This window comes from Phycodurus eques, chromosome 2 (assembly GCF_024500275.1).
Source record: "Phycodurus eques isolate BA_2022a chromosome 2, UOR_Pequ_1.1, whole genome shotgun sequence".
NCBI classification, from domain to species: Eukaryota; Metazoa; Chordata; class Actinopteri; order Syngnathiformes; family Syngnathidae; genus Phycodurus; species Phycodurus eques.
The window spans coordinates 2,156,661-2,173,687 of record NC_084526.1 but is presented as its reverse complement, the minus strand read 5'-3'; the positions used below and the strand labels follow the sequence as shown (position 1 = coordinate 2,173,687).

Below are 17,027 nucleotides of genomic sequence, written 5' to 3'. Positions count from 1 at the left end.
AGAGCACAGGGAACATCTGATTGTTTCCCCAAGACTTTTCAAGGAATATTCTATGGACTGACGAGACAAAAGTTGAACTTTTTGGAAGGTGTGTGTCTCGCGACATCTGGCGTAAATGTAACACAGCAGTTCAGAAAAATAACATCATACCAACATTCAAACATGGTGGGGGTAGTATGATGGTCTGGGGCTGCTTTTCACTTTCAGGACTTGGACGACTTACTGTGATTGATGGAACCATTAATTCTGCTTTTGCCCAGAAAATCCTGAAGGAGAATGTTTGGTCAACAGTTGGTGACCACAAGCTGAAGCGCACTTGGAGTCAGCTGCAGAACAACGATCCAAAACACAACAGCAAGTCAACTTATGAATGGCTCGGGGGGAGAAGGTTATGGAGTGGCCTAATCAAAGTCCGGACTTGAATCCGATTGAAATGCTGTTGCATGACCTTAAAAAGGCTGCTCATGCTTGAAAACCGTCCAGTGTTGCTGGATTACAACAATTCTGCAAGGAAGAGTGGGCCGAAATATCTCCACAGAGATCTTCAAGACTCATTGCCAGTAATAGAAAACTGAAGAGGGTGGCCCAACCAGGTTTTAGGTTTAGGGGGCCATTACTTTTTCACACAGAGCCAAGTAGCTTTTGAATAGTTTTTTTTTTTTCTTTCCTTAATAAATAAAATACCCATTCAAAAACTGCATTGTACGATTACTTGGGTTATCGTTGTCTGATATTTACATTTGTCTGATGATCTTAAACAGTGAAGTGGGGAAACTGTGGAAAAATAAGAATTTGAGAAGGGGACATGCAGTACACATGGCTGGAGTTCAGTGCCTACAGGGCTTAGGTCACATGGGTGCCAACAGGAGACACACATAAAAAGGCTCCTCAACGAACTTAAATTACTTGCTGTCAAAGCTGAATGTCAGAAAGACAAGCATGGGTATTGAACAGTTTGCTTCAAAAGCTACCTGGCCCGATGTGAAAATGTAATGGCCCACAAAACCTAACAACTGGTTGGGCTACCCTCAGGAGCAAAAACTGAAATCAAGCGTTTTCTCAAACTGCCAATGAGTCTTTCACATCTCTGTGGAAATAGGTCACAAAATGATGGCCGAACATTCTACTTCAGGATTTTCTGGTGAAGAATTATGGTTCCATCGATCACAGAAAGTCGTTCAGGTCCTGAAGGAGTAAGCAGCCCCAGACCATCACACTACCGCCACCATGTTTGAATGTTGATACTGTAGGTTCTTTTTCTGAAATTCTGTGTTACATTTTTGCCAGATGTCGCGAGACACACACCTTCCAAAAAGTTCAACTTTCGTCTCATCAGTCTACAGAATATTCCCCGTAGGTCTTGGGAATCATTCAGATGTTTCTTTTTTTGTTTGTTTATTTATTTATTTATTTTTTTTGCAAAAGATGAGCACTGTGGCATTTGTTGCAGTTTTTTGAGAACTTTTTCCAACTTCCTTTTTTCAGACAGGTTCTATTTAAATGTTTTAGCCACATTCATGATTTAATAAGGGTGGTAAATACTTTTTCTACACGAGGCCAGGTGGCTTCGAAGAGTTTTTTTTTCTTAATAAATGAAATCATTTAAAAAGCTGCATTTTATGTTTACTTGGCTTATATCTTTGTCGAATATTTACATTTGTTTGACATCTTAAAGTGGGGAAACTATGCAAAAAATAATAATTTGAGAAGGGGGCAAATACTTTTTTATGGTCCTGTATATATAATTAGAGGTTTCTGTGGAAAATGTTCCTTATATATGGTCAATTTTGGAACTAGCCAATTGCGTTGCATAATGACGATGTCAAGCTGGGTTAATTTATGGGACCCTCGTGGGTCATGGTCCAGATTTATTTTTTTACGTCTTTGGTCACATCTCTACATGTTCTTCAGTCTTTTGGAGGACTTTTAGAATCCAAACCTCTTGTTGTGACACAAGCACTGTCACGAAGGGCTTGGATGTCTCCTTGCAGCATAAAATTGACGATCTTCAGCAGGTGGAGTCGCTGTCGGTGCTGCTGTCTCTTTCGACAAAGTGGTAGTCTCCTCCCGTGTCGCCCACAAACGCGACACCTAAACAACAAAGCAGTGTCCCGTGTGCCGAGGTTGCTCAGGGCACATAGATGAAGTACAGACGTACACAAACACACACACACACACTCATTCTGAGCACTCGTCAATTAACAATTACAGCAAACTCTGACATTCACATCATGACTTAATGCGAATATTTGCAGCTGAAAGGCCCTGCGTGCATTGAGCGACGGTGCTCAATCATTGCCAACAGCCTGTAAAAATGTTCTTAGTCTCTCCTTTATTCTCCCGTTTACTTTCTTTGTGGCAATACGATTCTTCCTCGACAATCACGCCATGCTTTTGCAGTTGTATAAAAATAATACAATACAGTATACGTATATTGTATGTGGAGCCACAAAACCCGACTTATGGTGGTTATTTTTCCGTCAGTAGATGTGTGGTGCTAAAAATCTAATTGTTTCCCTTCCCTGTTCTGCTCTCCATTTCAGCCCCTCCAACGCGCAACCATCACAGCCGGCGCCCGTCCCCCGGTACTATCATTGTGAAGCACATTTCGCCAAAGCGTTGGATTGTTGGCCCACTAGGGAAATATAAGCCGAAAGGGGACGTGGATGAAAATAAGGTTTATGCTGGTCGGCCGCTCCCACTGATTGGCTATTTCATCCACTATTACGTCATAAATTATGAATATAGTATGAATAAGTATTGTTGTAAAAGACAACACGTATACTTTATAGGCTATTTTTAAGGTTTGGCAGTGGCTGAGACTCTCTTGTTTAAAACCTGGAAATGACATGTTGCTGTTCGGCTGAGTTGAGCGGGTGGGCACCAACAACAAAGTGGGTACCAACCACAAAGTCGGCAGGTACTTTGAACATTAATTGCCAAAACTAGATTACTATGTCAGCGATTTCAAATCCACCCATTTTGCAAGCCCCGTGCCGTTTATTAAATTTTGCATTCCATCGACAAATCACAGATGTCAAACTTGAACCGTGTCATGCATAAAACAGTAAAAAATGGATTCTGATGGAGGGGGACCTTTAACAGCATTGACTTGCATCAACTTCCACAGAAAATAGAAATACTGTATGTGAACACAATCATTAACAATTTATCATCATCAAATGAGCTGTCCAATTTTATGTATTGGCTGCTCGACGTCTATTGCCAGCTCTCTCACAATCTTTTCTCACGTGACGTTGTACAGGTTAGGCACAGCCACTGCGGCAAAATATTGGCGGCTCAAAGCACAGAAGTTTCCATCTTGTGGATATCAAAGGAGAAACAATATGAAAATGATTCCGCTCAAAGAAAATGATTATTATTCAATTCAAATTAATGGATAAAATCGGTTAATCACCCAGACCTACTGAAGAGTGTTTGTAATGTTCTTACTATGAGTTGACACGTTGTCTTCCTCCTCCTCCAGGTGCTCCATATCGTAACTCACAAAAATGTTCTGTGGGGGAAAAGCACAATGGGCTCAACATGTTGCTTTGATGGGAATGCGAGGGGTTGACATCAATCAGCACCTTGCTCCTGAGAAGCGTGGGCCAGTAGCCGCACTCTCGTTTGACCAGTGTGAGGACAGGTTCGTTGGACTTCAACTCGCAGCGGCAGCGCTCGGCCAACACGCCCGCGTAGAGATCCAGATCCGCTCTGTAGCGGCGACCATCCACGTTTCCACTGAACACACACACATCAAGGCTTATAATGTACGCTGCTCGCTCTTTATGAACCTTGTTGTCACTTCAATCATTTTTTTCCACTGTTATTGTGGGTAACTTTGAATATACTGTTCATTGTGTTCTCAATAAGACGTCTCTCCAAGTTCTACATATTAGCACAGCAAGCGAGCAGTCATGAATGAAAAATACAGTAATAATCACGTGATGTTAAACGATTGAATCAAGGTTTTATTACAAGCTTGAGAAAAAGGTTGACAACCAAGACAAACTAAAAGTGACAAACATTCTTGAAAAAGATGGCAGCTCAACAGTCTGTTACAGGTATATGGCCAATTTAAAATGTAAGAACAAAAAATGCTTTTTCCCAACTATGCCAGGGATGTATTGTGACAGGCAGAAGAAATCCTCTTCCACAAGATGGCAGAAGGTACAATACCTGTAGACATTCATACAACAGAATAACAGCAAAGTGTTCAACAGGCCCACATTTTGTTTTTAATCTTTAACAAGCCCACATTTTAATCTGAGGAAGTACATTTGGGAGTAAGCTGAGAAAGTCATCCTTATTTCAATATACAGTGGTACCTTGACAAGTTTATTTTTGTTCTGTCCAATTTTGAATACAATTTCCTCAAATATCAAATCGCTTTTGCCTGTTGAAACGATTTGAAATGCCATTAATCTGTTCCAGACCCTCCAAAAGTTTTTAATAAAGAAAAATAGCTTTGTATTGTATAAATGCATATAAATAAATAAAATGAATAAAGCATAAACTACATAATTACATCACATACACACAACATTAACCAAGTGATGGTTCGCGATTGGAAAAACCTAAGTGGGGCACTTGTAAGTGAAGGTGCCACTGTAGCACAAAAGACAAGCAGCTTTTGTAGACAGACTACGAATGATGAGTCAAGTGTAAAATGATTTGAAAACACAAGCATGATGAGGGCGTGAGCGCTCCCTTCAGACAAAGTGAGCCTTGCTAAACATGTAGCCACTGCCTCCAGTGTACAGAGCTCTGGCCAAAAGGCCCCAGTGGCCGCCGATGGCCGATTGAGGCACGCAAGCAACGGGCAGCGGCGTCCTGACAGACCTGTAGACCGCGCGGTCCGGGTGGAAGTCGCAGCGCTGACGCTGCGGGTCCCTCATCTTCAGCGTGACGCTCAATGATGTGGACGTCTGGTACCAGCGGACCTGAGGGTGCAGACTGACAAACGGCGGCGTCAAGGTGACACATTGACAAGTAACGCAGTGGTTGTCAAACTTATTTGCCCCCCTCCCCCCAGACTAACAAGTTTAATTATTTCCATGACCAAACTTGTAACTAAATTTTTCATATATTAAATCCATTCTCCCCATCGAAATGAGTTTCAATACATTAATTCATTCCGGAAACAAAGCACACATTTTTTGTTACATTTTATTAATTAAGAAAAATATCAATGTATTGTATGATGATTCTCGTTTTCTCTGACCTGCACTGTAAAGTCTTATATACACAGGCTGTAAAGTGTTACATAGACAGGCTTTCCTAATCATGTCCAATCGGTATAATCAAACACAGCTGGACTCCAATGAAGGTGTACAACCATCTTAAGGATGATCAGAAGAAATGGACAGCACCAGAGTTAAATATGAGTGTCACAGCAAAGGGTCTGAATACTTATGTCTGTGTGATATTTCAGTTTTTCTTTTTTAATAAATCAGCAAAAATCTCAACAATTCCATTGTTTCTGTCAATATGGGGTGCTGTGTGTACATTAATGAGGGAAAAAAAATGTAACTTAAATCATTTTAACAAATGGCTGCAATATAACAAAGTGAAAAAAATTAATGGGGTCTGAAAAATTTCCATACCCACTGTAATTATTCTGAAGTTAAGCACTTTATTTGAACACATAATACTTTGTTTACTTGCTCTTATTTTGAAATACTTTGTTTACTTTCTCTTATTTTGAAATTCACAGCCCTACTTGTATTTAGTAAATGAGAAAACACACAGTTGTGCTCATATTTTTGATTACCCAGGCAGAATTTTGTAAGATGTGTACAATTCTTTAAAGAAAACATGAAGGACCAGGCAAAACAAATTTTATTTTATTTTAATGGGATTCAAACTAAACTGTCAAGCATTTCAGATCAGCATTATCATTAAACAAAACATAACCATAAAGAACTTAACAATGGTTGATTGAATATTTCACAAATTCTGCCTGGGTATGTTAACTTATGGGCACAATTGTACATATACGCAGTAATATGTACGCCTGTCATATTGGAAAGAACGTGTTGGCTACACCTTTTTCATAACCTCTAGATGGCGGTGGCATACTAGAATGAAAGTGTAAAGCTTTTTCATAACTTCTAGGGGGGCGGTGACATATTGGAATTAAAGTGTACAGCTTTTTCATAACCTCTCGATGGGGGCATAGATTTATAAAATGTGAGTCTTTAATTTTCCCCTATACATTGATTGAGCTTACTTTATGCGTCCTCGCTCATTCTTGTGCATCTCAGACACAGGACACACGTCAAACGAGATCCCTGCACATTATACTGTACAACTGTGTAAGACAAATACAACGTACATATTCATAAACATGAATAATCTGACCATGCAAAAGCTTTCAAGTTTTCCATTTCCTGGCATTAATTTAATTATTCACTTGAATCCCATATTTTCAAATGCGCTTACTGGTAGCATGTTTTTTGCAAAACAATCTGTTGTTTTCCGAGGAGCGTGGGGTACATGATGACATCGTCCATAAGAAAGGCCTGTAAATTTTGGCAGTCGAGTTATTTTGGTTTGGTAATGTCTCACAAGAAACTAATCTCCCACAGTTGCAGCAGTAGGCTACAAACATTAGCGCTTGTTGCACCTTGCTTAATTAATATACTCTGTGTGTCAACCTAACTTTATATGGTTCTATTCACGCCACATGATTGGTTCAGCGCGGAGCAACTTGCCTTCATATTGCCTTTTCATATTGTCTGTCAAAACGTATGAACGCAAGCTATCCAAGTCTACTGGCCAGCTACCAAATGTTCATCAAAGAAGAGCTATTTTGAGATATGCATCTTTATTGTTTTATGACCGCCGAGGCCTGATTAAGCCATATTTTGATGGACTGTCATAACTGCTTAACAGCGAGACTGAGAAGCCCACGGAGCACGCCACTTTGTTGTCGGTGGCCCCTCCAAGCTTTATCCAGAGAATTGCATCCTGTTTTGGCCACTTTGTTTCGCCGACAAAAGTCTTTCAGCCCAAAACCAAAAATACACTTTTAGGACATTTTTGGCCAAACATTTTCGGTGCATCCCAAGTAATTACTGTACATATTTGTACTTCAGAAGTAAATTGGATCGAGCAACAGCTTGTAAAGTTAAAAATTTTAAAGAATTTTTTTTAAAAAGGCGATGAGGCACCTGTAAGCCTGTAATTGGTTTAGTATATTTGTTGGTCTGCTTGTAGGTACACAATTAAAAAAAATAAAATAAAAAAGACAATTTATTGCAAATTATTTCACAAACCCCTGAGTTACAGCTCACAGTTGTCCCGTGACTGCAGTTTGAGAACTACTGTAAAGGCATACATACATCTTTGTCATCATTACTAGCATACCTCTTTGTCATGTCTCCATGGCAAGTGATGAGCAGCTCATTGTTTTGATCGTCACCAGCGGGATCACCTGAACACATCACAAACAAACATCAACTCACTATTTCCATTTCTGTTACAGCCACCATGTCAACAACATGCAACTTTTTACCGTCTTTGAAGGTGTTAAGATGAGGAGGCTGGTTAATTGTTGGGTTGGTTTCAGTTCCGCTGCCCAGTCAAAAAGGTTTCTGTTACTTTCTTTTTGAACAACAAACTTGTGATCATATATTTCCCGAAGTGTAAACGCAACCTGATATCAGAAGAAGTTTGGATGTTTGTCTTCTCGTCTGCTTCCTGGAGAAGAGGAAGTGACTTGTGTTCTGGTAATTCCGGTTCCTTGACTCCTTCCACTGTTTTGTTTCCGATAGTGAAACAATTGCTCATCTGTAAGGACTCGGGTTCCGCTGGAGGGTCACTGGTTCGATTCCTGCTGCGGACACAAATATAAAGTCGCAAGTAGTTGTTGATAGTCTGCTTGCTGGCTACTGCAGAGGTCCCCCTTGAGCGAGGCAAGGCACTCCAGGAGCTCAATTGACCTTCCTGTGTGGATTTTGCATGTTCTCCCCATGCTCGAGTGGATTTGTTTCTGCATACTTTTCCATAAACCTGCTTCTTAGGTTAATTAAATACAAAATTGTTCAAAGCTGTGAAGGTGAATGGTTGTTTGTCTATATGTGCACTGTTATTGGCAGGTGACCGGTCCAAGTTGTACCCTCAAAGTCAGCTAGGATTGTTTCCAACTCAACCGCGACCCTAATGAGGGTAAGCGCAATAGAAAATGGATGCACAGATTATAATGACGAAAACAAATTAAATGAAAAAATGTGATGTCCAAGAGTAGTCCAGGTGGCTGCTGGAACCTGACGTTCCTTACGAGCTTCCTTACCCGCACGCACGATCGGTCACTCCTTCCCGACTGAGCGCCTTCAGCTGGTCCAGGTGACCCGGGTTTCGTTCGGCCATGCCCGTGTTCAGAATGAGCGTGGGTACGTTGTACTCACTGATTACCGTCTTCATACCAGGCACCCGAGTCTCCCGAACCTCCAAGAAGCACATCAATCAAAATGGTTATAAAAGTGTCACAGTTCCATCTCATCAGTCAGAGCATACCATAATATCCAGGAAGACTGTGTTTCCCAGACTGTGCACGGCTCTGGCTCTGTGCTTGACACCTTGGATCTTCTGGCTGACGGCTCTAGTCACCTGAAGGTGTTCAAACATGAGTCAAACCCTTTTCAGTTCCTTTCCTTTTTGTGTCCAATAAGCTTGCTGGCAAGAATGATGTTTAACTGATTTTTTTTTAGTTCAGTGTTGCCATTGGACATTGAATTAGCTGGCTACTTATGCTTTACTGTCATTGTGTTTCACCTCAACAGGGTTTGACAGTTTGCTTTAGTTTTGTGGACACAATGGACAGGAGCAGTTGAATCCGAGTGGATGATCATATGCTCATATGCTTATTCCTGAACAAATTGTCCCCCAATGTTCTAGCACTAACACTCAACAACAGTGTCAGCGAGCAGTGAGATGGATCACAACTATAGAAGGATTCCCTGTGAGGAGCCTGGATGTAAAGTGTGTTGGCAGCAAAACGGCATTGGGCACCTTTGGATGCCAGTCAGCCTCGGCGTCACCAGGCTTCACCTGGCACACAATCATCTCCACAGCCTGGCCGGGCACAGAGTGGAACTCTTCCGGTAGCTGCAGGATCTGGTGGGATTTGACTTCTCTCTCTTTGCCAACATCAATGAAGCGAACAAGGACACTGAAAAATAGCCGGCCTTTGGTGTCGGGGACAGTCAAGACCTTCACCCTGCAGGAGGAGGAGGAACTATGCTTAAAATAAGTCCAAGAATGTGACCGCCCACTATATTGCTGTTCATCTTTCGTGCACTGGCCACAATATTACAGTGGTGCCTTGAGATACAAGTAAGCTGACTTACGAGTTTTTCATTTGGACGATTTTTTTGCTTTGACTTGATTGCAAAAATTTGCTGAACTCGCTTCACAACAAGCAGCAGTTTGGCAGAACAATAATTTTTTTTTGTGGGGGGAGGGCAAGAGCGGCTTCAAGCCATTTATTGTGACACCCACTTGAAGTTTACTTTAACACTAAACATAAAAAAAGAGAATTACGCCTTGTGTAGTTAAAGCACATGAAGTTTGTCTTACAAAGGTCAGCTGGCTTAATGCACAATGCAAAACATCATAGATGTGCTGTTGGAGCTCGCATCAATCTTGCGGCATTGTAACACTTTTTATACAGTATTTGAACAAAAACAGCGCAGTAACACAAGTAACCAAATATAACACAAAAAGGGTTGCAACTAAGGATTTTTTAAATAGATGAATCTAATGGTTTGCCCCCCCCCCCCCCCCGATTAATTTAATTAAAAACATTTGAATTTCCATTCCTTTATTTAAAAAACTGGACATTATTTCAAATTGACAATGGAGAAAATGCACAAACTTAAATTGATTAGGATTCAGTTAATGGTTTGGTCCATAACAGCCGTCAGTAAATCAGCAAAAATGTTGATCATTGTTTTCCAAAGTAAAAGTAGATGTTTGCAAATGTCTTATTTTGATTCAAAGATGGTCCGTTTGCTTCCATGGAAGACTTCAGAAATCAAGAGAAAATTTACAGTTGAGACACAGAAATTCTGAGGATTTGGACAAGTCTCTAAACGATTATCAAAATATTTGTTAATTATTGATTAATTTGATAAGCGATTAGCTGTTGATTAATCGTACCTCTTCTACCAAGTTTATCCTCTGCGAAGAACGACTTACTGCAGCTGAGGTGTGAACACCAGCTCCATGTCTATTATAGCACCCTCAAGTGGCCAAGGTGTGCACACCAGAAGGAGCAGTAGAATGTCCATTGCATTGGAGCACAAAATGTGGCACAAACTTTAATTTCTTTTTTTTTTTTTTTATAAACGTTCTATTGATTTCATTGCTCATGTTTCTACACTCAACTGGAAGACATGCACCGTAATTGAGAGTAAAGGCAGAGATGGTCCCCAGGAAGTAATGTTCATTGTTCTGAAGATACAATGTGTGTGTGTATATACAGCAGCTGAAATAAGTATTTAACACGTCACCTTTTTACTCAGATATATTTCCAAAGGTGCTATTGACATGAAAATTTCACCAGATTTTAGGAACAACCCAAGTAATCCATACATCCAAAGAAAGAAGCTCAGAAATTAAGTTGTGCGTAATAATGTGAAATGAGACAGGGAAAAAGTATAGAACACGCCAGCTGGTATTTATTGAGCCTTTGTTTGCAATGACAGCGTCAAGACGTCTCCAGTATGGAGAAAATAGTCGCATGCAATGCTCTGGTGTGATTTTGGCCCATTCCTCCACACAAGCAGTCTTCAAATCTACAAGGTTCCATGGGCTTCTTTTATGGACCTTGAGTTTCAGTTCTTTCCATAGATTTTCGATTGGATTCAAGTCAGGTAATTGGCTGGGCCATTCTTAGCAGCTTTATTTTTTTCTTTGAATCCAATTGAGAGTTTTGTTGGCAGTATGTTTTGGATCACTATCCTGCTGAAATGTCCACCCTCGTTTCATTTTCATCATCCTCGTAGATGGCAGCAGATTTTTGTCCCCCAGTATTTAACCGGCTTGTCCAAATGTTGTTCAGCAAACTTTAAATGAGCTTTGACATGCTTTTTTCCCGTGCAATGGGGTCTTGCATGGTGAGTGTGCATATAGTACATGGCGGCGAAGTACATTACAGTTTTCCTTGTGACAACAGTACCTGCTAATTCCAGGGGCCTCATGTACAAAGACTTGTGTGGATTTCCTACTGAAACACGGTGTACGCTCAAATCCCAAAAATGTCGTAAGCACAAAAATATCCAGATTTAAGAATCTGTGCGTACGCATGAATCCAAGCACGTTTCCTTGTACATCCTAATCAACGTAGAATTGAGCGCACATGTTGGAGTAGCCGACTCCTCCCTGTCTACACCCACATTTAAATATGCAAATCATATTTAAATGAACCCTGGACCCCACGATTCCAATCTTTGCATGATCAGAAAAAAAGAAAATGAGAAAGGTAATGAAGAAAAAAAAATTCTGAATGTGAAGTTGAGACACTGCTCAATTAAGTGGTGGGCAAAAAAAAATAATCCACTTTGCGACGCTGACCACTCGCATAAAGAAGCGCGTGGCAAGAGGAGCAAGAGGAGTGAATGAGACGGCGTGTGTGGCTGTCAATGCTGTGGGGTCACAACAGCGCACACACGGTGAACTAAAAAAGAAGCGGTCGTACATAATGGTGCATGTGAAGCAGAGGACAGATGCCCACTGCCAAAGTGTGCCCAAAACAGGCGGTGGTTATTCTTATAACTCACAACAAATGTGTTCACACAATAACCTACACTCAGCCCGATAAGATAAAGCTTTTTGAAGAAATGTTGTATGTATGGTATTTGTAATCTTTTGAATTAAAAAACTTTGACTCAGAGGACACTCAGTCGCAGCCATGCGCTACATGTTTGGGGGATTAGTCCAAAGTCCCCGGTGTCACAGACGCGGAGGATTCGTCCACCGTTCCCGGCATCCCCAGCGTCTCCGACACAATTATGCTCCAACAACCAGCTGCTGCTGCCCGCCCGACTGGCCGTGTCCTCACCCGTGCACACTGATAAAGAATCCTTTGCATTTTCTTAATTTGAACATGTACATTGGTTACACATGATTAAAATGTGTTAAAATAACATAATTTACACCTCTCATTTTAACACATTTTATTAATGCGTAACCAATGTACATGTTCAAATTAAGTAAATTCAAATGACTTTTATTTTTTTCAGAGCATGTGCTGGAGTCACAAGAACAGATTGTGAGGGCAATAGGCGGCATAAATGATCACCTTGATCAATTAATAGATGTCCTCACAAATATCAGTGATTCATTATATACACTGGTTGACAGATGAATGAGTCATTGCCTCTTTTAAGTTGTTGAAATCAAATGTTGCCGGGCATTAATTGTTCATCAGTGCTATTTTTTCGTGTCTCTCTGATGTGCAGATTTAAATTTCCCAGCATCACCTCTAAGTGTCGCCAAAGGACCAACAGCTGTAGAAACGAGCGTACGGCAGCCGTGACGGTGTGAGACACCACACATTGCCATTGTCATTTTACTCTTGATACTTCGGAACTTTGCTGTGAAAAAGAACGTACGCCACATTTTTGTACGTATGCACCTTTTGTACATGAGGCCCCAGGTCTTTTTGAAGCTCTCCACAGGTGGTCTTTGGTTCTTGGACAACTCTTCTGAGTATTCTTTGCACTCCTCTGTCAGAAATCTTTATCAGTAGCACCTGATCGAGACAAATTTATGGTGGTATGATTGGCTTTCCACTTGCGTATTATGGCCCCAACTGTGCTCACTGGAACGTTCAGAAGCTTAGATATGCGCCTATAACCAATGTCATTGTTATGTTTTGCAACAATTAGTTTGCGATGGTCTTGAGACAGCTCTCTGCTCTTACCCGTCTTGATGTGTCTTGACTCACACCTCGGCAATGAGACCTTTTTGTAGGCCATCAATTAGGACTCAACCTGCTGATATTCATTGTTGTGTTATCTTGGCTTTCCATGTCTTTTTGCACCTCCCTTTTTTCCAAGTGTTCAATACTTTTTCCCTGTGTCATTTCACATTTTTACACATTTCTAAGCTTATTTGTTCTACTTTCTTTGTATGTATGGATTACATGGGTTGTTCCAAAACATCTGGTGAAATTTCAGGCCAATAGCACCTTTGGAAATATATTTATATTTCAGCTGCTGTGTGTGTGTGTGTGTATACATACATACATATATATATATATATATATATATATATACACAACCCCAATTCCAATGAAGTTGTGACGTTGTGTTAAACAAAAACAGAATACAATGATTAGCAAATCATATTCAACCAATATTTAATTGGATACACTACAAAGAGATGATATTTAATGTTCAAACTGATCAACTTGATTGTTTACCACCGTGTTACATCACCTTTTCGTTTAACAACATTCAATAAACGTTTAGGAACTGAGGACACTAATCGGTGAAATTCTTTCCCATTCTTTCTTAATGTACAGCTTCAGCTGTTGAACAGTCTGGGGTCTCCGTTGTCGTATTTTACGTTTCATAATGTGCCACGCATTTTCAATGGGAGACAGGTCTGGACTTCAAGCAGGCCAGTCGAGCACCCGGACCTTTTCACTACGAAGCCACGCTGTTGTAACACGTGCAGAATGTGGCTTGGCATTGTTTTGCTGAAATAAGCATGGGCGTCCATGAAAAAGACATTGCTTGGATGGAAGCGCATGTTTCTCCAAAACCTGTATGTACCTTTCAGCATTAATGGTGCCTTCACAGATGTGTAAGTTACCCATGCCATTGGCATGAACACAGCCCCATACCATCACAGATGCTGGCTTTTGAACTTTGGGTCCATAACAGTCCGGATGGTTCTTTTCCTCTTTGGCCTGGAGGACACGACGTCCACAATTTCCAAAAACAATTTGAAATGTGGACTCGTCGGACCACAGAACACTTTTCCACTTTGCGTCAGTCCATCTTAGATGAGCTCGGGCCCAGAGAAGCCGGCGGCGTTTCTGGGTGTTGTTGATAAATGGCTTTTGCTTTGCATTTTAGAGTTTCAATTTGCACTTACGGATGTAGCGGCGAACTGTATATACGCACATTGGTTTTACTGAAGTGTTCCTGAGCCCCTGCAGTGATATCCTTTACATATTGATGTCGGTTTTTGATGCAGTGCCGCCTGAGGGATCGAAGGTCACGGGCATTTAATGTTGGTTTTCGGCCTTGCCACTTACATGCAGTGATTTCTCCAGATTCTCTGAACCTTTTGATTATATTATGGACTGTGGATAATGAAATCCCTAAACTCCTTGCAATTGTACATTGAGGAACATTGTCCTTAAACTGTTGGGACTATTTTCACACGCACTTGTTCACAAAGAGGTTAACCTCACCCCATCTTTGCTTGTGAACAACTGAGCAATTCAGGGAAGCTCCTTTTCTACACAATCATAGCACCCACCTGTTCCCAATTAGCCTGTTCACCTGTGGGATGTTCCAAACAGGTGTTTGATGAGAAATCCTCAACTTTCTCAGTCGTTTTGCCACCTGTCCCAGCTTTTTTGGAATGTGTTACAGCCATAAAATTCAAAGTTAATGATTATTTGCTAAAAACAATCAAGTTTATCAGTTTGAACATTAAATATCTTGTCTTTTAAGTGTATTCAATTAAATATAGGTTGAACATGATTTACAAATCATTGTATTCTGTTTTTATTTATGTTTAACACAACGTCCCAACTTCATTGGAATTGTGTGGAATTGTGTGTGTGTGTGTGTGTGTGTATATATATATATATACACACACACACACACACACATATGTGTGTATATATATACACACATATATACACAAACACACACACACATATGTGTGTATATATATACACACATATATACACAAACACACACACACACACCTGTGAGTAATAATGTACTGTATGCTTTTGGTTGAAAATGTTGTTAATTATATGTTGTTATATGAAAATGTTAATTATATGTTTCGTGTTTAAGTATACTACCGCAGATGGGTGGGGAACACATCGGCCGCGATAAATGTGAGTTTACTGTATTGTGAAGAGGGCAAAACCTGTGGAAGTCTTGGTCCTCCTGCACAGCGTACAAGCCTCCTTCTTGCACCTCCTCAGAAAACAGCTGGTGGTCAGCATAGTAAGACGTCATGTCAGCCACCATGCGGTCAAACACGCCGTCCTCCTCCCGGATTATTCGACCAAAGAAGACAGATGCCGTCTTGACGTAGAGAGGCAACACCTGCACAAAGTTCACGGATCATCTCACCAGCTCATGGACTCATTTTTCTCTTCATAGTCATATTTGTGGCTTACCATTTGCAAAGTCACCTATTGTTTTAACCCATCTTCTGTTATTTGCTGAAAAATTTACCTTGCAGCATTTAAGACGTATTTTTGTACTTTCGGCTACACCAGGATACCACAAAGTGGTGGCAATGCCCTGGATAATATTTTAGTAGTAATTGTGTCAAGGAATTACATTGAAATGATGTGTGTCGGGGAGGGGGGCTAAGTTTTGCCAGGGCAGTTCGTTGAAGTTTTGTAGAGTCTGTTGTGTGCATGTTTTTCCAGTGCTGAAATCAATTCAGCTGCAAGATATTTATTTTTAATGATCAAGTTGTGAAGTTAGAAATGATACTTCAGTTATGGGATCATAGTTTGTCGCATATGCTTTGAACTATAATTAATATAACCAATAGTAGACATATCCTCAACCACTTGCTATTTCTTGCTATGCTGCGGGGTTCAATCCCTATGCCCCAACAATAGCTGGGGTTTACTGTATGAGAAAGTAGCAGAGGTGGGACGACGATACACACGTGCAAGTCCTCGTCATTTAGTCTTGGCAAGTCACAGGTTATTATTACAGATCAAGTCACCTTGTTGATGCAGTCTTAATTGCAGTATCTCGCCGTCATGAAATGTCCAAAACGGACAGATGATGATATTATTTGTAAATTTATCTAACCTGTATGTATAACATCTCTCATGATAATGCATTCCAATTGAATACCACTTCAAGACTCCTATATTTTAATATCCGAGTGACAAAACTTGTTTTACACACCAAACAAAATCAGATTGATTGATTTTCAAGATGCACAGTGTTCCGCCACCTTTTTGTGATTCGCCTGTTTGCGGATTTTGGTTTTGGAACCCATCCCATCATACCTGGCCTATGTCCTCTTTCCGAAACACCGTAAAATGCCGCAGGAAGGTATCAAATCCCTGACAAATACAAAGGTAGTGCTTTAATGGCACCTTGGTGCCAAGGATCTATGCTGAAGTGAGGAGAGATGAGGTAACACTTTTGAGAAATCTACAGGCAATTCTAAACCTTTTTCAGGGGGATTTTGTAAAACTTTGCTCTTTTACATCACACGTAGTTTTTATAGCCAAAAGAAATAACTGAGCACCTGCACATGACATGTTAATGCTGTCTGATGTGAGAGAATGTGTTGGACTGATTGACAGGCTAATCCTCCAATCATGACAGTGCCATTCCCAGCCTACGTGTTCATACCGACATGTTACGTTATCGTCTATTTTATATTTTATTTTTAAACCAAGCATATACAATGAACAACAATCCAATCTGTCAAGTCTTCATGGGGAACAATATACTGTCCATATACTGTATTTTTTATCTAATGCGGGTCACTTAAATCTACTATTTATTCCAAAAATTACTTTTAAAACACCGCATCGTAAGCCGCCATTTTTACATCATTCTGAGTGCAAAAGTCGTGAGAATGTGACGTTAACAGCGTCCTGACTTTGGGCAAAAGGAAGTGACGTCACAGTTAATGTAGCTACAGGCTAGTGTGTTCCCTTACATTTGAGCAAACCTAATATGTTAAAAATGGATTGGAAGGAACTGCAACTGTGTCACGCAGTGAGCATCAAAGGTAAGTGTGCAGATACATTTTCGCCTATCAAACTGCCTCGGACA

General features: G+C 40.5%; 1 protein-coding gene across 1 annotated transcript in view; it reads right to left on the bottom strand.

The window, feature by feature from the left end:
• Positions 1–1,330: 1,330 nt before the first annotated feature.
• The window catches only part of tdrd12 (tudor domain containing 12), a 42,388-nt gene continuing 26,691 nt past the window's right edge, over positions 1,331–17,027 (bottom strand). The window contains exons 25-35 of the mRNA XM_061704930.1: positions 15,133–15,314; positions 9,019–9,226; positions 8,524–8,616; positions 8,300–8,454; positions 7,664–7,843; positions 7,523–7,581; positions 7,375–7,441; positions 4,846–4,959; positions 3,591–3,744; positions 3,454–3,517; positions 1,331–2,091 (exon numbers count right to left, since the gene is read on the bottom strand). Of these exons, the coding sequence (XP_061560914.1) occupies positions 2,009–2,091; positions 3,454–3,517; positions 3,591–3,744; positions 4,846–4,959; positions 7,375–7,441; positions 7,523–7,581; positions 7,664–7,843; positions 8,300–8,454; positions 8,524–8,616; positions 9,019–9,226; positions 15,133–15,314 (1,359 nt within the window). The 3' untranslated portion in view covers positions 1,331–2,008. The remainder of the gene's footprint in view (positions 2,092–3,453; positions 3,518–3,590; positions 3,745–4,845; positions 4,960–7,374; positions 7,442–7,522; positions 7,582–7,663; positions 7,844–8,299; positions 8,455–8,523; positions 8,617–9,018; positions 9,227–15,132; positions 15,315–17,027) is intronic.